The 22,486-nt window shown below is 39.9% G+C and overlaps 2 protein-coding genes across 4 annotated transcripts in view; both read right to left on the minus strand.

The window, feature by feature from the left end:
* Window positions 1-16,332, minus strand: part of ttyh2 (tweety family member 2) — a 43,164-nt gene extending 26,832 nt beyond the window's left edge. For 2 of the 3 annotated variants that reach the window (XM_054799834.1, XM_054799833.1), the window contains exons 1-2: window positions 16,215-16,332; window positions 12,940-13,081 (exon numbers count right to left, since the gene is read on the minus strand). In XM_054799834.1, the coding sequence (XP_054655809.1) occupies window positions 12,940-13,081; window positions 16,215-16,225 (153 nt within the window). In that variant the 5' untranslated portion in view covers window positions 16,226-16,332. Of the gene's footprint in view, window positions 1-12,939; window positions 14,637-16,214 lie in introns of those variants that run through there. The other variant, XM_054799832.1, reaches the window with a different exon arrangement.
* rpl38 (ribosomal protein L38) lies at window positions 16,276-18,267 on the minus strand. Its single transcript, XM_054799836.1, has 5 exons — window positions 18,202-18,267; window positions 17,973-17,999; window positions 17,354-17,414; window positions 17,145-17,267; window positions 16,276-16,329 (listed from the first exon to the last, which is right to left on the minus strand). The coding sequence occupies exons 2-5, from the start codon at window positions 17,973-17,975 to the stop codon at window positions 16,304-16,306; spliced, it is 213 nt and encodes a 70-aa protein (XP_054655811.1). The 5' UTR covers window positions 17,976-17,999; window positions 18,202-18,267; the 3' UTR covers window positions 16,276-16,303.
* Between the last annotated feature and the right edge of the window lie 4,219 nt (window positions 18,268-22,486).

Genomic DNA, 22,486 nt, shown 5'->3' on the forward strand with positions numbered 1-22,486 from the left:
TATACCATATACACATATACAATATACACATACACCATATACACGTATACCATATACACATATACAATATACACATACACCATATACACATATACAATATACACGTATACCATATACACATATACAATATACACGTATACCATATACACGTATACCATATACACATATACAATATACACATACACCATGTACACGTATACAATATACACGTATACCATATACACATATACCATATACACGTATACCATATACACATATACAATATACACGTATACCATATACACATATACCATATACACATATACAATATACACATACACCATATACACGTATACCATATACACATATACCATATACACATATACAATATACACATACACCATATACACGTATACCATATACACATATACAATATACACGTATACCATATACACATATACAATATACACATACACCATATACACGTATACCATATACACATATACAATATACACGTATACCATATACACATATACAATATACACATACACCATATACAATATACACATATACCATATACACATATACAATATACACATATACCATATACACGTATACCATATACACGTATACCATATACACATATACAATATACACATACACCATATACACATATACAATATACACGTATACCATATACACATATACCATATACACGTATACCATATACACGTATACAATATACACGTATACCATATACACATATACCATATACACATATACCATATACACATATACCATATACACATATACCATATACACGTATACCATATACACGTATACCATATACACGTATACCATATACACATATACAATATACACATATACACATATACCATATACACATATACCATATACACGTATACCATATACACGTATACAATATACACGTATACAATATACACATATACAATATACACATATACCATATACACATATACCATATACACATATACCATATACACATATACAATATACACATACACCATATACACATATACCATATACAATATACACATATACAATATACACATATACCATATACACGTATACCATATACACGTATACCATATACACATACACCATATACACATATACAATATACACATACTGTATACCATATACACGTATACCATATACACATATACAATATACAGGTATACCATATACACATATACAATATACACATACACCATATACACATATACCATATACACGTATACCATATACACAAATCCCTCTGCTGGCTTTTGGAATTATTTAGCACTTATTTTCACATTTGACAATCATCAATATTAGGATGCTGCCATGTGCATGCCTGTCAGGCAGGAAGAGTGTTCACTCTGTGCACTGCTTTCCACACCTTGGGGCATTTGTTCCGTAGAACAATGGCATGAACGGAGTGAGCCCTTTTGCAAGTCATACAGGAGGCGGGGCCGCTAGCATACACACACAGTGCAGAAGAGTGTCACGTAGTAGAAATGATATCAGCAGATTGAAATACATGGGCATAGTTTTTATACTTTTTATTGTACTTTTCTTAAAAGTAATGTTAAAATCTCCTCTTGTCCCACACACCCAATCTGGTGTATCGTCTTGTCTCGTGACACGCCTACTGAATAGTGTTGTAGTATTGTAGTACTGTAGTATTGTGGTCATTAGGTGTCAGTCAAGTTCCATTGATGAAACATTATCGTGGATGACCTTATTTTGAGAGTGCATGTCGTCGTCCATGGCATGGCCACCGTGAACCAAAGTTCTCCTCCCAGTCAGAGCGGAAGTGGTAAGTTTTTTGGCTTCTTACTTTGTCCTTCTTCCCCACTTCGTTTGAAACCCTTCCTTGAGTTTAGAAGTCAATCAACTGGGGGCTAACTAGTTAGCTTGCTAGCATGCTATGCTAGCAGTGATCCTGTAGCCTGCGCATTAGCAACGTGGTGTAAATAACCGAAGGATGAAAAGATTCCATCACTAAATAAGCACTCCTACTTTACACAAAGTCAGGTGTTGGTGTGGAAGCAGTCAACTGCCATCAAGGGGGGATGACTCTACAAGCGTCTCAGCCAATCACAGGCCTGAAGAAAGTCATGTCAGGAAAAGGGAAGAATGCATGTTGTACTTGCTCCTAAGCAAAAGGATGCGCTGATCTCAGGTGTTTGTGATCACATGACCGACACGCTGGCGTACGCTTCCAAAAGCTCCTTGCTGCCAGATGTTGGTGTGTCCAGCTCAAGTCTTCTACACTCGTTCCTCCTGATGATGATGATGGTGAAGAAGCAGCACGTACGCCATGACATCATCAGAACTAGAAACCCCCCTCATCCTGTGCCATCACCACTGCTCCTCGCCTCGGGGGGACGCAGGGTCTTTCTGGCACAGTGCGCTCGAATGGGCCACATGCATTCCCAGCTGGGACGCCGTCTAGTCCCAGTAAACCACTCACGCTTTAGGATGGGGGAGGGAGCAGGAGGAAGGAGAAGGAATAGGAAGGAAGCAGGAGGAAGGGGGAGGAAGCAGGAGGAATGGGAAGGGGGCATGAGTGGGCTATGAAGTGTACAAGGGTGGTGTCGTATGCTATCTAGTAGATGAGCTCTGCCTCCTGGGACCTTCAAATGCCCCCTCGGGGTTGTGGAGGGGGTTGCCATTGTGACGCTCTCAACAAAAGGACAGACCCAGCCCCCCCGCCACACATCCGAGGAGGAGCAGACTCCTTCATTGTTGGCAGGGACGTGGGGGGGCCGTGTCCCACCCAAACGTTGCTGGGTATAGCACCCACGGCGTGTGGGATGAGTGAATGTTGGCATCCAAACGGGTGACAACGGGCGCCACACGCAGGTGTTCCTTGCGTGTGGCGCCGTCAACACACGAGCGCACGCAACCACGTGACCCACCAAACTATAGTGGAAGAAACACACACAGGTCCGTCTAGACTCATGGAGGTGGTGGGTGGGTGGGTGACGTCCGTCCACATGTTCAGATGCGACGCTGGCTTCTCACCAAAGCTCGCTTCTGGTCACATGACAGCGATGGGGCGGTGACGGAGGTGTGACATGGCGTCTAATTTTCCTACTGTGGAAGGCGTTTTCAAAACTTTGACCTTGTGGAAGACCACCTGCTCCTGAATGTGGAAGACCAAAGAGCTGGTGGTGACTTCAGGAGGAAGGTGACTCCAGGGGAGCCCATCACCAGTCAGGACCACTACAGGTACTTGGGAGTCCACGTGACCTGCAGACTGGCCTGGAAGGACACCAGCGATGCTGTCTACAAGAAGGGCAGGAGCAGGCTTAGGTCCTTCAGTGTGTGCAGGAGGCTGCTGGAATCTTCTACCAGCCAGTGGTAGCTGGTGTCCTGTGCTTTGCTGTGGTGTGTTGGAGGGGAAGTACCAGCAAAAAGGACATAAAGCGGATGGACGAACTGATCCGGAAAGCCGAACAAGTTATCGGCACTCAGTTGGAGGCGTTGGTAGCAGTGAGAGACAGGAGGACACTGGACAAACTACTCTCCATCACGGACAACCCACCCACTCACTCCAACAGACTCCTCCAGTTGTACTGCACTGTATTGTACTGCACTGTACTGTAGTGTACTGTTCTGCCCTGTACTGTACTATAGTGCACTGTAGTGTACTGTACTGCACTGCACTGCACTTTACTGTACTGCAATGTAGTGTAGTATATTGTGGTGTACTGTAGTGAAGTGTACTGTAGTGTAGTGTACTGCAGTCTAGTGTACTGTAGTGCACTGTAGTGTACTGTACTGTACTGTACTGTAGTGTACTGCACTGTACTGTAGTGTACTGTAGTGTACTGCTGTGTACTGTACTGCACTGCACTGCAGTGTACTGTACTGCACTGTAGTGTACTGTACTGTACTGTAGTTTAGTGTACTGTACTGTACTGTAGTGTACTGCACTGCACTGCAGTGTACTGTACTGCACTGTAGTGTACTGTACTGTACTGCAGTGTACTGTACTGCACTGCACTGTACTGTACTGTAGTGTAGTGTACTGTAGTCTAGTGTAGTGTAGTCTAGTGTAGTGTAGTGTAGTGTAGTCTAGTGTAGTGTACTGTAGTCTAGTCTAGTCTAGTGTAGTGTAGTCTAGTGTAGTGTAGTGTTGTCTAGTGTACTGTAGTCTAGTGTAGTCTAGTCTAGTGTAGTCTAGTCTAGTGTAGTGTAGTGTTGTCTAGTGTACTGTAGTCTAGTGTAGTCTAGTCTAGTGTAGTGTAGTGTACTGTAGTGTAGTGCACTGTAGTGTAGTGTAGTCTAGTCTAGTGTAGTCAAGTCTAGTGTAGTGTAGTGTACTGTAGTGTACTGTAGTCTAGTCTAGTGTAGTGTAGTCTAGTGTAGTGTAGTGTACTGTAGTCTAGTCTAGTCTAGTGTGGTGTAGTCTAGTGTAGTGTAGTGTACTGTAGTCTAGTCTAGTCTAGTGTAGTGTAGTGTACTGTAGTGTAGTCTAGTGTAGTCTAGTCTAGTGTAGTCTAGTCTAGTGTAGTGTACTGTAGTCTAGTCTAGTGTAGTGTAGTGTAGTGTACTGTAGTCTAGTGTAGTGTAGTCTAGTGTAGTGTAGTGTTGTCTAGTGTAGTGTAGTCTAGTGTAGTCTAGTCTAGTGTATTGTAGTGTACTGTAGTGTAGTGTAGTCTAGTCTAGTGTAGTGTAGTGTAGTATAGTGTACTGTAGTCTAGTGTAGTGTAGTGTAGTCTAGTGTAGTCTAGTGTAGTGTAGTGTACTGTAGTCTAGTGTAGTGTAGTCTAGTCTAGTGTAGTGTAGTGTACTGTAGTGTAGTCTAGTGTAGTGTAGTGTAGTGTTGTCTAGTGTACTGTAGTCTAGTGTAGTCTAGTCTAGTGTAGTCTAGTCTAGTGTAGTGTAGTGTTGTCTAGTGTACTGTAGTCTAGTGTAGTCTAGTCTAGTGTAGTGTAGTGTACTGTAGTGTAGTGCACTGTAGTGTAGTGTAGTCTAGTCTAGTGTAGTCAAGTCTAGTGTAGTGTAGTGTACTGTAGTGTACTGTAGTCTAGTCTAGTGTAGTGTAGTCTAGTGTAGTGTAGTGTACTGTAGTCTAGTCTAGTCTAGTGTGGTGTAGTCTAGTGTAGTGTAGTGTACTGTAGTCTAGTCTAGTCTAGTGTAGTGTAGTGTACTGTAGTGTAGTCTAGTGTAGTCTAGTCTAGTGTAGTCTAGTCTAGTGTAGTGTACTGTAGTCTAGTCTAGTGTAGTGTAGTGTAGTGTACTGTAGTCTAGTGTAGTGTAGTCTAGTGTAGTGTAGTGTTGTCTAGTGTAGTGTAGTCTAGTGTAGTCTAGTCTAGTGTATTGTAGTGTACTGTAGTGTAGTGTAGTCTAGTCTAGTGTAGTGTAGTGTAGTATAGTGTACTGTAGTCTAGTGTAGTGTAGTGTAGTCTAGTGTAGTCTAGTGTAGTGTAGTGTACTGTAGTCTAGTGTAGTGTAGTCTAGTCTAGTGTAGTGTAGTGTACTGTAGTGTAGTCTAGTGTAGTGTAGTGTAGTGTTGTCTAGTGTACTGTAGTCTAGTGTAGTCTAGTCTAGTGTAGTCTAGTCTAGTGTAGTGTAGTGTTGTCTAGTGTACTGTAGTCTAGTGTAGTCTAGTCTAGTGTAGTGTAGTGTACTGTAGTGTAGTGCACTGTAGTGTAGTGTAGTCTAGTGTAGTCTAGTCTAGTGTAGTCAAGTCTAGTGTAGTGTAGTGTACTGTAGTGTACTGTAGTCTAGTCTAGTGTAGTGTAGTCTAGTGTAGTGTAGTGTACTGTAGTCTAGTCTAGTCTAGTGTGGTGTAGTCTAGTGTAGTGTAGTGTACTGTAGTCTAGTCTAGTGTAGTGTAGTGTACTGTAGTGTAGTGTAGTCTAGTGTAGTCTAGTCTAGTGTAGTCTAGTCTAGTGTAGTGTACTGTAGTGTAGTCTAGTGTAGTCTAGTGTAGTGTAGTGTAGTGTAGTGTACTGTAGTCTAGTGTAGTGTAGTCTAGTGTAGTCTAGTGTATTGTAGTGTACTGTAGTGTAGTCTAGTCTAGTCTAGTGTAGTGTAGTGTAGTATAGTGTAGTGTAGTGTAGTGTAGTCTAGTGTAGTGTAGTGTACTGTAGTCTAGTGTAGTGTAGTCTAGTCTAGTCTAGTGTAGTGTACTGTAGTGTAGTCTAGTCTAGTGTAGTGTAGTGTAGTGTTGTCTAGTGTAGTGTAGTCTAGTGTAGTGTAGTGTAGTCTAGTCTAGTCTAGTGTAGTGTACTGTAGTGTAGTCTAGTCTAGTGTAGTGTTGTCTAGTGTAGTGTAGTCTAGTGTAGTCTAGTCTAGTGTAGTGTAGTGTAGTCTAGTGTAGTGTAGTCTAGTGTAGTGTAGTGTTGTCTAGTTTAGTGTTGTCTAGTGTAGTCTAGTCTAGTGTAGTGTAGTGTAGTCTAGTGTAGTGTAGTGTACTGTACTGTAGTGTAGTGTTGTGTCTGCTTGTATAAATCCTTGTCCTCATTCCGCTGTTATTTCTTTGTAACTGAACGTATCTACTGTACCACTATGCAGAGTGGCCTCATAATGCCCAGTAAAGAATAAGCTTGTGTTTAATAGTAATGTTTTCATTTAATAGTATATTCATATTTCTGGTGATTCATTGCTCTGAAGTGTGGACGTGTGTGGACATACTGGAGATGGACAAAGTAGAAAATCACATTTCATAGCTGAGCTCAGCCTTTATGATGCCTGAAAATCAGAAATATCATCCTCACTAAATCAGAAATATCATCATCATTAAATCAGAAATATCATCATCATTAAATCAGAAATATCATCCCCACTAAATCAGAAATATCATCATCATTAAGTCAGAAATATCATCATCACTAAATCAGAAATATCATCATCATTAAATCAGAAATATCATCATTAAATCAGAAATATCATCCTCACTAAATCAGAAATATCATCATCACTAAATCAGAAATATCATCATCATTAAATCAGAAATATCATCCTCACTAAATCAGAAATATCATCATCATTAAATCAGAAATATCATCCTCACTAAATCAGAAATATCATCCTCACTAAATCAGAAATATCATCCTCACTAAATCAGAAATATCATCATCATTAAATCAGAAATATCATCCTCACTAAATCAGAAATATCATCATCACGACCACAGCCTCACTGGACACTACATTAGGTACACACCACAAGTCACATGACGTCCTGTTGCCACACACACACACACACAATCCTATTGAAAAATTTAGCCCACACAAAAACTTTGCCAGCTAATCAGAACTCTTCCTGGTCGTCATGTGACTCCTCTTTAATTGAATTCTTGCCTATTAAGCCTGCACACACACACACACAGAGACACACAGAGACAAGGCTAGCAATACAAAGAATGTCACATGCACGTTACAATAGTGATATTATATGAGAATAATGTGCACATGCAGCCAATCACACGTCAAACACTCTTCCTATTATTCTGCTCATGCCTTCACATTCCTAAACATTCCGAAACATTCCGAAACACACTCAGGAATCAATCAATAGCATCGCTGACCGTATCAGCCACACAATATTGTTGCCTCATCGAACCTACGACTCCACACGTCATCACCAACACCACATCCTCAATTTGTATAGTACAATGTAGTACAGGTGTATACTACAAGTGTATAGTACAAGTGTATAATACAAGTATATAGTACAAGTGTATAGTACAAGTATATAGTACAAGTGTATAGTACAGGTGTATAGTACAAGTGTATCATACAAGTATATAGTATAAGTGTATAGTACAGGTGTATAGTACAGGTGTATAGTACAAGTGTATCATACAAGTGTATAGTACAAGTGTATAGTACAGGTGTATAGTACAAGTATATAGTACAAGTGTATAGTACAGGTGTATAGTACAAGTATATAGTACAAGTGTATAATACAGGTGTATAGTACAAGTGTATAATACAAGTATATAGTACAAGTGTATAGTACAAGTGTATAGTACAAAGGTATAATACAAGTATATAGTACAAGTGTATAGTACAGGTGTATAATACAAGTGTATAGTACAAGTGTATAATACAAGTATATAGTACAAGTATATAGTACAAGTGTATAGTACAAGTGTATAGTACAGGTGTATAGTACAGGTGTATAGTACAGGTGTATAGTACAAGTGTATAGTACAAGTATATAGTACAAGTGTATAGTACAGGTGTATAGTACAAGTATATAGTACAGGTGTATAATACAAGTGTATAGTACAAGTGTATAATACAAGTATATAGTACAAGTGTATAGTACAAGTGTATCATACAGGTGTATAGTACAAGTGTATAATACAAGTATATAGTACAAGTGTATAATACAGGTGTATAGTACAAGTGTATCATACAGGTGTATAGTACAAGTGTATAATACAAGTATATAGTACAAGTGTATAATACAGGTGTATAGTACAAGTGTATCATACAGGTGTATAGTACAAGTGTATAATACAAGTATATAGTACAAGTGTATAGTACAGGTGTATAGTACAAGTGTATCATACAGGTGTATAGTACAAGTGTATAGTACAAGTGTATCATACAGGTGTATAGTACAAGTGTATAATACAAGTATATAGTACAGGTGTATAGTACAGGTGTATAGTACAGGTGTATAGTACAAGTGTATCATACAGGTGTATAGTACAAGTGTATAGTACAAGTGTATAGTACAGGTGTATAGTACAAGTGTATAGTACAGGTGTATAGTACAGGTGTATAGTACAAGCGTATCATACAGGTGTATAGTAAAAGTGTTTCGTACAAGTATATAGTACAAGTGTATAGTACAGGTGTATCGTACAAGTGCATAATACAAGTATATAGTACAAGTGTACGGTACAAGTATATAGTACAAGTGTAGGGTACAAGTATATAGTACAAGTGTATAATACAGGTGTATAGTACAAGTGTATCATACAGGTGTATAGTACAAGTGTATAATACAAGTATATAGTACAAGTGTATAATACAGGTGTATAGTACAAGTGTATCATACAGGTGTATAGTACAAGTGTATAATACAAGTATATAGTACAAGTGTATAATACAGGTGTATAGTACAAGTGTATCATACAGGTGTATAGTACAAGTGTATAATACAAGTATATAGTACAAGTGTATAGTACAGGTGTATAGTACAAGTGTATCATACAGGTGTATAGTACAAGTGTATAGTACAAGTGTATCATACAGGTGTATAGTACAAGTGTATAATACAAGTATATAGTACAAGTGTATAGTACAGGTGTATAGTACAGGTGTATAGTACAAGTGTATCATACAGGTGTATAGTACAAGTGTATAGTACAAGTGTATAGTACAGGTGTATAGTACAGGTGTATAGTACAGGTGTATAGTACAGGTGTATAGTACAAGCGTATCATACAGGTGTATAGTAAAAGTGTTTCGTACAAGTATATAGTACAAGTGTATAGTACAGGTGTATCGTACAAGTGCATAATACAAGTATATAGTACAAGTGTACGGTACAAGTATATAGTACAAGTGTAGGGTACAAGTATATAGTACAAGTGTATAATACAGGTGTATAGTACAAGTGTATCATACAGGTGTATAGTACAAGTGTATAATACAAGTATATAGTACAAGTGTATAGTACAAGTGTATCATACAGGTGTATAGTACAAGTATATAGTACAAGTGTATAGTACAAGTGTATAGTACAGGTGTATAGTACAAGTGTATAGTACAAGTGTATAGTACAAGTGTATAATACAAGTGTATAGTACAAGTGTATAGTACAGGTGTATAGTACAAGTATATAGTACAGGTGTATAATACAAGTGTATAATACAAGTATATAGTACAAGTGTATGGTACAAGTGTATAATACAAGTATATAGTACAAGTGTATAGTACAAGTGTATCATACAGGTGTATAGTACAAGTATATAGTACAAGTGTATAGTACAAGTGTATAGTACAGGTGTATAGTACAAGTGTATAGTACAAGTGTATAATACAAGTGTATAGTACAAGTGTATAGTACAGGTGTATAGTACAAGTATATAGTACAGGTGTATAATACAAGTGTATAGTACAAGTGTATAATACAAGTATATAGTACAAGTGTATAGTACAAGTGTATCATACAGGTGTATAGTACAAGTGTATAATACAAGTATATAGTACAAGTGTATAATACAGGTGTATAGTACAAGTGTATCATACAGGTGTATAGTACAAGTGTATAATACAAGTATATAGTACAAGTGTATAGTACAGGTGTATAGTACAAGTGTATAGTACAAGTGTATCATACAGGTGTATAGTACAAGTGTATAGTACAAGTATATAGTACAAGTGTATAGTACAAGTGTATCATACAGGTGTATAGTACAAGTGTATCATACAAGTGTATAGTACAAGTGTATAATACAAGTATATAGTACAAGTGTATAGTACAGGTGTATAGTACAGGTGTATAGTACAAGTGTATCATACAGGTGTATAGTACAAGTGTATAGTACAGGTGTATAGTACAGGTGTATAGTACAAGTGTATAGTACAAGTGTATAGTACAGGTGTATAGTACAGGTGTATAGTACAGGTGTATAGTACAAGCGTATCATACAGGTGTATAGTAAAAGTGTTTCGTACAAGTATATAGTACAAGTGTATAGTACAGGTGTATCATACAAGTGCATAATACAAGTATATAGTACAAGTGTACGGTACAAGTATATAGTACAAGTGTAGGGTACAAGTATATAGTACAAGTGTATGGTACAAGTGTATGGTACAAGTATATAGTACAAGTGTAGGATACAAGTGTATGGTACAAGTGTATGGTACAAGTGTATAGTACAAGTGTAGGGTACAAGTATATAGTACAAGTGTATGGTACAAGTGTACGGTACAAGTATATAGTACAAGTGTAGGGTACAAGTGTATGGTACAAGTGTATGGTACAAGTATATAGTACAAGTGTAGGGTACAAGTGTATGGTACAAGTGTAGGGTCCAAGTATATAGTACAAGTGTATGGTACAAGTATATAGTACAAGTGTAGGGTACAAGTGTATGGTACAAGTGTATGGTACAAGTATATAGTACAAGTGTATGGTACAAGTATATAGTACAAGTGTAGGGTACAAGTGTATGGTACAAGTATATAGTACAAGTGTATGGTACAAGTATATAGTACAAGTGTAGGGTACAAGTGTATGGTACAAGTGTATGGTACAAGTATATAGTACAAGTGTATGGTACAAGTATATAGTACAAGTGTAGGGTACAAGTGTATGGTACAAGTGTATGGTACAAGTGTATGGTACAAGTATATAGTACAAGTGTAGGGTACAAGTGTATGGTACAAGTGTCTTTGTAGGCTCTCAGTCGTACAGGAGTTGTCCATCGAGGAAAAGGCTTCTTGAGACGTCATCTGTACTTCTGTGAAGAAGTCGACACCTTTTTCACAGAAGTACAGATGACGTCTCAAGAAGCCTTTTCCTTGATATATAGTACAAGTGTATGGTACAAGTGTACGGTACAAGTATATAGTACAAGTGTATGGTACAAGTGTATAGTACAAGTATATAGTACAAGTGTATGGTACAAGTGTAGGGTACAAGTATATAGTACAAGTGTATAGTACAAGTGTATGGTACAAGTGTACGGTACAAGTATATAGTACAAGTGTATGGTACAAGTGTACGGTACAAGTGTATGGTACAAGTGTATAGTACAAGTATATAGTACAAGTGTATGGTACAAGTGTATAGTACAAGTGTATGGTACAAGTGTACGGTACAAGTATATAGCACAAGTGTATGGTACAAGTGTATGGTACAAGTATATAGTACAAGTGTATGGTACAAGTGTATGGTACAAGTGTATAGTACAAGTGTATGGTACAAGTATATAGTACAAGTGTATAGTACAAGTGTACGGTACAAGTATATAGTACAAGTGTATGGTACAAGTGTATAGTACAAGTATATAGTACAAGTGTATGGTACAAGTATATAGTACAAGTGTATGGTACAAGTGTATAGTACAAGTGTATGGTACAAGTATATAGTACAAGTGTATGGTACAAGTGTATAGTACAAGTGTATGGTACAAGTATATAGTACAAGTGTATGGTACAAGTATATAGTACAAGTGTATGGTACAAGTGTATAGTACAAGTGTATGGTACAAGTATATAGTACAAGTGTATGGTACAAGTATATAGTACAAGTGTATGGTACAAGTATATAGTACAAGTGTATGGTACAAGTGTATAGTACAAGTGTATGGTACAAGTATATAGTACAAGTGTATGGTACAAGTGTATGGTACAAGTATATAGTACAAGTGTATGGTACAAGTATATAGTACAAGTGTATGGTACAAGTGTATAGTACAAGTGTATGGTACAAGTATATAGTACAAGTGTATGGTACAAGTGTATAGTACAAGTGTATGGTACAAGTATATAGTACAAGTGTATGGTACAAGTGTATAGTACAAGTGTATGGTACAAGTATATAGTACAAGTGTATGGTACAAGTGTATAGTACAAGTGTATGGTACAAGTATATAGTACAAGTGTATGGTACAAGTGTATAGTACAAGTGTATGGTACAAGTATATAGTACAAGTGTATGGTACAAGTGTATGGTACAAGTATATAGTACAAGTGTATAGTACAAGTGTATGGTACAAGTATATAGTACAAGTGTATGGTACAAGTGTATGGTACAAGTATATAGTACAAGTGTATGGTACAAGTGTATAGTACAAGTGTATGGTACAAGTATATAGTACAAGTGTATGGTACAAGTGTAGGGTACAAGTGTAGGGTACAAGTGTATCATCATCATCATCATCATCATCATGGAATACTGGCAGGGGTGTACCTAATGTAGTGACCTGTGGTCCAAACTGACCTGCTGGTAGCTCTCGTGCTCAGGATGGAAGGTGTTGTCCACAGGCTGGAAGCTGAGGTTGATGTGAGGGAAGGTGTGCAGCCAGTACGTCCACCATGGCGCCACGTAATCCGTGCGAGAAGACGACATCCCTACTCGGCGGCTTCAAAACAATCAAGAAGAAAAAGTCTTTAAGTTGAAGCAATAGAGCCTCGACCGGAGGCCAAGTTGGCTCTCAGCAGCCCCGACTCATGCGAGACAAAGGCGGGGTGACAACATGGTCGGTGGAGGTGGGGGATGTGGTTGGGGGGGTGGAGGTGTTCTACAACACACCACGAACACGCAAGAATATTTCGATCCAGGTCGATCCTGGAGTAAAACGTAATCTCAGGGAGCGCGTGCGAGTGAATCCGCGCGTCTTGCTCCGAACACACGACGCGCGGCCACCACCAAGCGGGAGCGCGCACCTTAACCCCGAGGGGATGCGTGACACTTTAAGGAGTGGTGGGGTGGGGGAGGGGGCTCGTGAGGGACAAGAGACGCGCGTCCAAGATGAGTGGGTGGTCCCTGCCAAGTCGTTCATGTCCTTTTTGTCCCCGTTTCTACTTTGAACCATCGGAAAGCAAGCGTGCTGCTCTGCTGTCATCTGGTGGACAACTGGTGTTATGACAACACCGTTGGCACAACATGAGCAGTCGAATGCACGTTACTAAAGGGCTAAAATGCATTAAAACATTTATATTTTAGATTTCTAGCTCAGTAAAGTTTCACACCACTAAAAATTACAATCTATAATTTATTCAATGTTTGCTGCAGACAAGTGAAAAAAAAGCTACGGAATGTAGCATCCATTGAAGTGCTAATGGCTTCCTCTTTCCCAAAATGCCAACATTTGGAAGTCAAATGTTGAATAACAGTGTCCCCCCTCACGCATTTCACCTGAAGACATATACCTTTTATCTTCTTTCACCTTCACTTCGACATCATTTCATTGTCAGTCTGGGTGGAAAATGCGGACTTTGCATGGGGACATTTTCATGACGCTTGACATGAGCACTGATAAATCGATAAGTAATCATCCTACATGTTTTGATGAAGTCTGATGTTGGCATCCTTGCGTTTCAATGGCTTCAATGTGAGCATTACCGTTCTGGTCCACCCACATGGCTGTGGTGTGTTCATATTCATGTCATAGCAAACAAATATTCAAGATAAAGCAGTGGCCCAGGTACAATAAAGCCTCATTTTTAGGGGAATCCCCACCCCCAGTGGCAGGTTTACATGGGTGCACCGTGCGGGGATTGGAACGCGTATTATAAATAGAACCATCAAACTTATGTTGTCATGCTTGTTCGCATGTTTGTGCTCCCACCTTGCGCCGTGAGGCATTCAGGTACACTTGCATCTAAAATGTATTTAAAACCAGGCAAGGGTAACTGGTTTCTTTTGGTATTTCCATTGAACACCTCCAGGTGTCATCTAACGTTTCCCCTGTTCTACGCAACGTCAGATCACCCAATCATTCAAGTCTTGAAGGGATAGTTGGGACTTTTTGACATGAAGTTGTATGACACCCCCACCAGCGTTGTACAAGTCACTGATGTACAACACTCCTGATGGGGGGGGGGGTCATACAACATGTCCAAAATGAAAAATAGCCCATCATGTACAGTATGTCACAAAAGTGAGTACACCCTTCACATTTCTGCAAATATTTTATTATATCTTTTCATGGGACAACACTGAAGAAATGAAACTTTGCTACAATGTAAAGTAGTCAGTGTACAGCTTGTATAACAGTGTAAATTTACTGTTCCCTTCAAAATAACTCAATACACAGACCTTAATGTCTAAACTGCAGGCAACAAAAGTGAATACACCCCAAGTGAAAATGTCCAAATTGGGCCAAAAGTGTCAATATTTTGTGTGGCCACCATTATTTTCCAGCACTGCCTTAACCCTCTTGGGCATGGAGTTCACCAGAGCTTCACAGGTTGCCACTGGAATCCTCTTCCACTCCTCCATGACGACATCACGGAGCTGGTGGATGTTAGAGACCTTGTGCTCCTTCACCTTCAGTTTGAGGATGCCCCACAGATGCTCAATAGGATTTAGGTCCGGAGACATGCTTGGCCAGTCCATCACATTCACCCTTAACTTCTTTAGCAAAGCAGTGGTTGTCTTGGAGGTGTGTTTGGGGTCGTTGTCATGTTGGAATACTGCCCTGCGGCCCAGTTTCCGAAGGGAGGGGATCATGCTCTGCTTCAGGATGTCACAGTACATGTTGGCATTCATGGTTCCCTCAATGAACTGTAGCTCCCCAGTGCCGGCAGCACTCATGCAGCCCCAGACCATGACACTCCCACCACCATGTTTGACTGTAGGTAAAACACACTCGTCTTTGTACTCCTCACCTGGTTTCCGCCACACACGCTTGACACCATCTGAACCAAATAAGTTTATCTTGGTCTCATCAGACCACAGGACATGGTTCCAGTAATCCATGTCTTTAGTCTGCTTATCTTCAGCAAACTGTTTGCGGGCTTTCTTATGCATCATCTTTAGAAGAGGCTTCTTTCTGGGAGGACAGCCATGCAGACCAATTTGATGCAGAGTGCGACGTATGGTCTGAGCACTGACAGGTTGACCACCCATCCCTTCAACCTCTGCAGCAATGCTGGCAGCACTCAGGCGTCTATTTTCCAAAGACAACCTCTGGATATGACGCTGGGCACGTGCACTCAACTTCTTTGGTCGACCATGGCGAGGCTTGTTCTGAGTGGAACCTGTGATGTTAAACCGCTGTATGGTCTTGGCCACCGTGCTGCTGCTCAGTTTCAGAGTGTTGGCAATCTTCTTATAGCCTAAGCCATCTTCGTGTAGCGCAACAATTCTTTTTTTCAGATCCTCAGAGAGTTCTTTGCCATGAGGTGCCATGTTAAACTTCCAGTGACCAGTATGAGAGAGTGTGAGAGTGATAAAACCAAATTTAACACACCTGCTCCCCATTCACACCTGACACCTTGTAACACTAATGGGTCACATGACACTGGGGAAAGAAAATGGCTAATTGGGCCCAATTTGGACATTTTCACTTGGGGTGTATTCACTTTTGTTGCCTGCAGTTTAGACATTAAGGTCTGTGTATTGAGTTATTTTGAAGGGAACAGTAAATTTACACTGTTATACAAGCTGTACACTGACTACTTTACATTGTAGCAAAGTTTCATTTCTTCAGTGGTGTCCAATGAAAAGATATAATAAAATATTTGCAGAAATGTGAGGGGTGTACTCACTTTTGTGACATACTGTATTTGTCCAGATCAGAAGGTGTGGTTTTCAGTGAGGACAGACGAGTACATGTTTTCCATCTTTATTACATCATTTACTTCAGCTCCTTCACAGCCAGACCTGCAAAAACAAAAGAAAAGGTGCATTTATTCGCCATAGAATTAAATACAACCTCACACCGCTGAAGACTTTGCAAGGGTTAGACTGAAATATCAGCAGCAAACTCGCCACACTGCTTATGGGCTCCACCCACAGGAGGCGAGGCGTCACCACCTGGCCAGGCAACACATGACAGTCATTTGTGTTAAATGTTGTGCTCGTGCACGTCATCGTCAGCTTGCGCCACAATCCCTGGAAGTTGAAAAATGTTGACTTTTCATGGCTGTCAATCAGCGGGAGTTTCACTGATGTACCAATGAGCAGACAGGAAGCTGTTCAGTACTCTTGCAAGTAAACATGGAGGATAAAATACCACCTGCTGTGCCAAGTTTCCTTGCTATTTGACATTTGTAAAAAAAAAAAAAAAAAAAAAAAAAAAAAAAAAAAAAAAGAATATCAAGAAAAAAGCAGCAGCATGGGAACACATCAGGTAACTTTACGTTTATCTTCAGTTTAGCAAGAGTACTCCAACACTGGCCGCTTTTCCTCCTCTGAACTACTTTGCACCCCCAAATTCCCTCTAAATCTGACAATCAAACCCATGGGAGACTCGTAATTCTCTCTGGATGTGAGCGCGTCGCTCACCCGTGTAGCTAGCCAGCCACATCCGCTTGTCAGCCCCCATGCGCAGGATTTGCTACGCGTTGGCGATGAGTTTCATCAATTGCACTCGTTTGTCTCGTGTGTGGCGTCCATTAGCATGTCATGATTTCGCGTCAAAGATGTTTTCTCTACGACGCATTTGAGGTGCTCATCGTGTGCGTGACAACACTTACCTGGAGGAAGCGACTGCTTGAGCTTCTCCGCCTTCTCCTTGTCTGTGATGACCAGCGTGTACAGGTACCTGCTGCAGCGCACCTTGAACTTCACATTGTCCTTGTTCTTCTTGATCTTCACGGCTGCAGAGATGCACACACGAAATACACACCTATGCTCGTGTATGCATGACCACTACTAGCGGGAATATTAGCGTGTTGCTACATACACTTGGCATCCTTCCTCCTGGCAGTCAGCAGGAAATCTTTGATTTCTTCAATCTTGCGAGGCTGCAAACACCACCACGACACGTTACTTACTATCCGGGATGAATACAGAGCAGCTGACATGGATTAGCATTGCTCATTCAGAAAAATGTTAGTGGACCGGTGGAACTGGGCTTTCTGTAACAACGTGAAAGTCAGCACTTGGTCCATACTTTATTCTGGCAAGTTGTGGTGCATCAGAGGCACAGCAGCACTAAGATGCTTGAACGCCTTGCTAGTTGCTACTTCAATACTGCTAGCTTGTCAAGCTAGCAAGATGGCCGCCATGAACCAGAAAGGCAAATTCACGTTTGTGCCAACAACAGAGACTTCTCGGCTTTTGCACCGTTAGTTTGCATGATGTGGTATCGCATTTGTAACTAAACATGTCTGATAAGAAACGTTAGCACATGTGAACTTAAGCGGGGCACCATGCTAATGTTAGCACCGCGTACGTGAGCAACCTTTAGCCCACAGTATTCGTTAGCATAACTTTAAACTCAAATCACGTTGCCCGTCATCACAACCCAAATCACGTCATTAACAAGTTCTAATTCAGTATTAAAGAGAGTCTGCTCTTACCATGATGCCTTGTCAGTGGACTGAACGCTGCGGAAGAGCACAAACCACGTCAGACAGTCGGTTAAAACATTGCACACAAACACTTAATGTAACAAATAGTTGGGTCAAAGGATGGCGCTAAAAGAGTGTAACGATGCTTAAGTGAAAATGTGGTGAAGCTGTTAGCGTTTGGAAAGGATGGATGATGATTCTTAGTTAAATGTTGTCGGTGTGGGAATAAAAAACTCACCCAGACAAGCAAAAAGGATAGAAAAAGGGCTTGTACTTCCGGTACAAAGTCTTTATATAATGCACTACGGCAAGTGCAGAGAGTCAAAAATGAAAAGCGATTCCAATGACGTTTCGGACGTATTACAGAGGAAACTGAAGCTAGGCATAAAATTCATGTAGTTATGATTAACAAGTGCAGTAGTGCTAAAGTAACAAGAATTAGTGTAGTAAGTTAATAAAACTGGCAAAGAGTACCTGTAATATAAACAGCGTAATGCTTTGTTTACAAATGAAGGTTTTATATGCGTGTTATGCTAAGAGGATTGGCCTTCATGTTCTCTTCGTATTGGTTATCATCATCATCAACTTTATTTCAGACACATGCATGGTCCATAGAACAATATATATAAAAACAGAACAAAACAAACAAACAAACAAAGAAAAAAAGACAATTAAAAATGGCTATCTGTTGCTATATACTGTAGATTAAGGCGCCAGTGTTTCCACAAACTAGAAAAGAAGCTGACAGAGCTTTGTTCAGGGTTGGTCAGTACACATACAAGTATGATGCTGTTTGCAGAGGATGTTAGCCTGCACATTCATCTGTACATGAGGTTCCGTAACACAGCAGCACAAGTTGGTATGGCAGCCTGGACAAACATTTGACTGGCACTAATCCAGCCAGGCACCTTAAGCAGCATCCTCATGCCATCCTTGTATGCCACCTGAAGCTTATGTATACTGCTTTTTTTATCATGCTGCCACAAGTGGGCAGTATACATAGGAGTACAATATGTTTTAAAAAGTGCAGTTTTAACAGATACTGAGCACATAGAAAACTTACAACAAGCATATTAGCTTGTGCATACTGCATACAACATTGTCTATAAATGTCTCTATCTTCTGTCAGGTCAGTGGATTTGTAATGACCCAAATATTTCACCTCATCATAGACTTTTAGGATGTTATCTGCCAGTGAGAAGTCAGGGAAAGTTAATTTAATGTCCTCTTTACTCCTGACAATCATAATATTGCTCTTTTCTGAATTATATTTAATATCAAAGTCTAGGCCATACTGTGAACAAACCCTTAACCACTGCTGTAGACCAGCACTGTATGGAACGAAGATCACCAGATGGTCAGCATCATCAGGTGGTTTATGGGAGTATCACCAACCTGGCAGCCAGTCCTACATTCATTCAGCAGCTTAGATAGATCATCCATATCCGTGTTAAAAAGACAGGGAGACAAAATGCTGCCTTGTCGCACGCCGTTACCAACACGAAAGGGAGATGATGCTAAGTTTCCCCATTTAACAGATATAGACTGCTGAGCAGACCAAAACACTAACATTCTTATTCAATATTTTGGGACACCCCTATTATACAATTTGTGAAATAACTTTTCATGATTTACATGGTCAAAAGCCTTTGAGGCGTCAAGAAAGCAAACAAAAATGGTAGTATTGTGTCTGTTGTACAGATCCATCATCTCCTTTAAGGCAAAAATGCACATACTGTATCTGTGCCAAGCTTGGATTTGAAGCCAAACTGATTATCAGATGTCATGTTAACTTCTCCATCCTATTCAACATAGCCCTTTCCAAGACCTTTGATAAGGTACTTGCCAGAGCTATAGGACGCTAATTATTTTTACTATTTATTTTTCCAGCTTTATTTTTCACAATGGGCACTAAAATAACAGACAGTATAGACTTTGGTAAGGTACCATGAATTAAAAACCCAGTAAAACATATTGCTAACAGAGGATAAAGTTTTCTACTGGTGAATTTTAAATGCTCAGTGGATATCTTGTCTGCACCACAGGCCTTATTATTGCTGAGCTTCATCACAATCTCATTGACTTCTTGTGCAGAAATAGTCACATCTTCATCTTTGTCTACATTGTCCACCACAAAGGAACTACTTTTGACACAATTAAACAGCTCATAGTAATGTTTCTGCCAGAACTGAGTAATTTCATCTGGTCCGTTTGCCCCATCAATATTTGTTGGCAAAGATGTTTTAAAAGTGTTCAATCTTTTGATTTCTTTCCAAAAGTTAATAGGACTATTGTTTTGTCATTTTTTTGCGAGTGAGTCTGATCTCAATGTATTTTCATTCCTCTTAATAAGTCGTAGGATATATTTAAAATTTGCATTTGCCTGTTTCTTATAGTCAGATAAGGGGCCATGTTTAGGTTTTCCTGCTTCAACCCACAGTTTAAAAGCTCTTCTGGCCCCAGCATGAAGCTCTTCTGCATATTCATTCCAGCCTGGCCTGGCTTTATATTTTTTGGTTCCATTGAGAGACTTACTTGAGATAATAAGAGATTTTACCATTTTCTCACACAGGGAGCACAACTCTAGGTAGGCCATGTTGCACATTCTTACAATTCATATCACGACATGTAACTGTACTTTTTGGCAATTCAATTTTACTCAGTAAAATATCAGACTGGGTACGGTAAAGATGAAAATCTTGCTCAGTCAAATTGGCCCAATTTATTTTTCTTTCTTCTGAGTTGTCACTCACAGGCAAGACGGCTGGCAAATTGCCCATATTTATGGATAAAGAAAATGGTACATGATCAGATGTTGCCAACTCCTAATTGATCCTGAAGGCCTCTATAGAGTCATGTGCATCTTCAGTGCAGATGCAGTGGTCTAACCATGATGAGTGCCATGCTTCACTAATGTAAGTGTAGCTATCCAGTGGCAAGAGTACTTCACTGGACAGAGTCAACCCATTATTGGAACAGAATCGCTTTAAATGATCAGCAAATGTAGATTTTGAATCTGACACATCAGCATTCATGTCACCCACGATGAAGAAACATGTAGAAGGGTTGTCCTGAACATATGATAAAACATAGGCCAACCTATAAAGGTATTCATACTCATTGTGGGGACTTTCATAGGGTGTGTATACGTTTAGTATAATAAAAGTTTGACCCCCACAACTCTATTCCTATAGCCCAATCAACATCAAGTCTGACTACTTTAATCAACTGATCATATCTTTTATGCCACAACACTGCAACACCACCAGATATTGTGCCACGCACTAACTTGGTGCCGCAGTCAGTGGTAGATTCACCTGCCCCATAAAAGTTTTCATGTAAGGAATTAAGTCTTTCCAAGTCTTGTTTAGATAGAAAGGTCTCCTGAACGCACAATACATCACACGTTGCCAGGAGTTTATCCACCACAAGGCGACGGGATTTGTCTGCTTCCGTATGTCCAACACGCAATCCGCGCACGTTGTATGACACAACATTAATGTTCATTTACTTGGACAGATTGGTCCCATGCTCACGCACAGCTGCTGTCCTGTAGCACTAGGTGTACTCACAGGTCGATCATCAGAGCGCCGCAGCTTAGCCTTCCCCTCGGATCCAAGTGCCACGCCGCCAGTGTTAGCTTTGGGTCTGCGAGCTTAAGCGAGTTTAAACATACTACGCTAACAGGAGACTCCAAAGGCGTGAGTGGTTGGTTGTTTCTATCCGTCCTGTGATTGTCTGGCCGCCAGTCCAGCTGGGATAGGCTCCAGCTCACCCGTGACCCTAACAAGGACACAGAGAATACTATCTACTTATATGCTAAGATGAGTCATACATGCTAGTGAGTGCCTGTGGCTGGCATGTGCGCCCTGGCATGAACGAACAAATCTTACATGTTCCACTTTCAAACACGAGGCTTTCCAGAGCCCTCTTCGCCTTTTTTAATGAACCCATTTACCAGTCTGCTTTGTGCCCGCAGGCCTTCTCCCCCGTGACGCCCAATTGCACTTTGGACTCCTGCAAGCTAATGATTACTTTTTGGAATTTATTTGATTTCTTTTTCTCCAATGGAGCTTTTATGGCATCAGTCCGTATGGATTTACATCACTCCTAATTGTGAATATTAATATAGTACTGATACTAATAATAATTTAACAATTCACAAAACTATTAATCATATAAAAAATAATATAAATAATACAGTCACATTAATACAATTACCCATTTTAAATTAACGATATAATAAGATATATAATACATAATAAAAATACATGTGAAACATAAGAAAACAATCCTAATCTAACAAATAATAATACATTCAAAAATAAATAATGTTTATGATGACGACAGGTGAGTCCCACATGGCAGACATGTTTGTTTTTGGCTTTGTGAAGGGAAAGTGGGCGGGAGACGGTGGCTATAGGCTGGATGCTGCAAAGGGGGCGGAGCTGATCGGCGGCCGATCGATCGGAGCATCTCTAATATATTGTATTTAATTGTGTGATCATTTCCTATTATGAAGA

Source organism: Dunckerocampus dactyliophorus, chromosome 15, assembly GCF_027744805.1.
Source record: "Dunckerocampus dactyliophorus isolate RoL2022-P2 chromosome 15, RoL_Ddac_1.1, whole genome shotgun sequence".
Lineage (NCBI taxonomy): Eukaryota > Metazoa > Chordata > Actinopteri > Syngnathiformes > Syngnathidae > Dunckerocampus > Dunckerocampus dactyliophorus.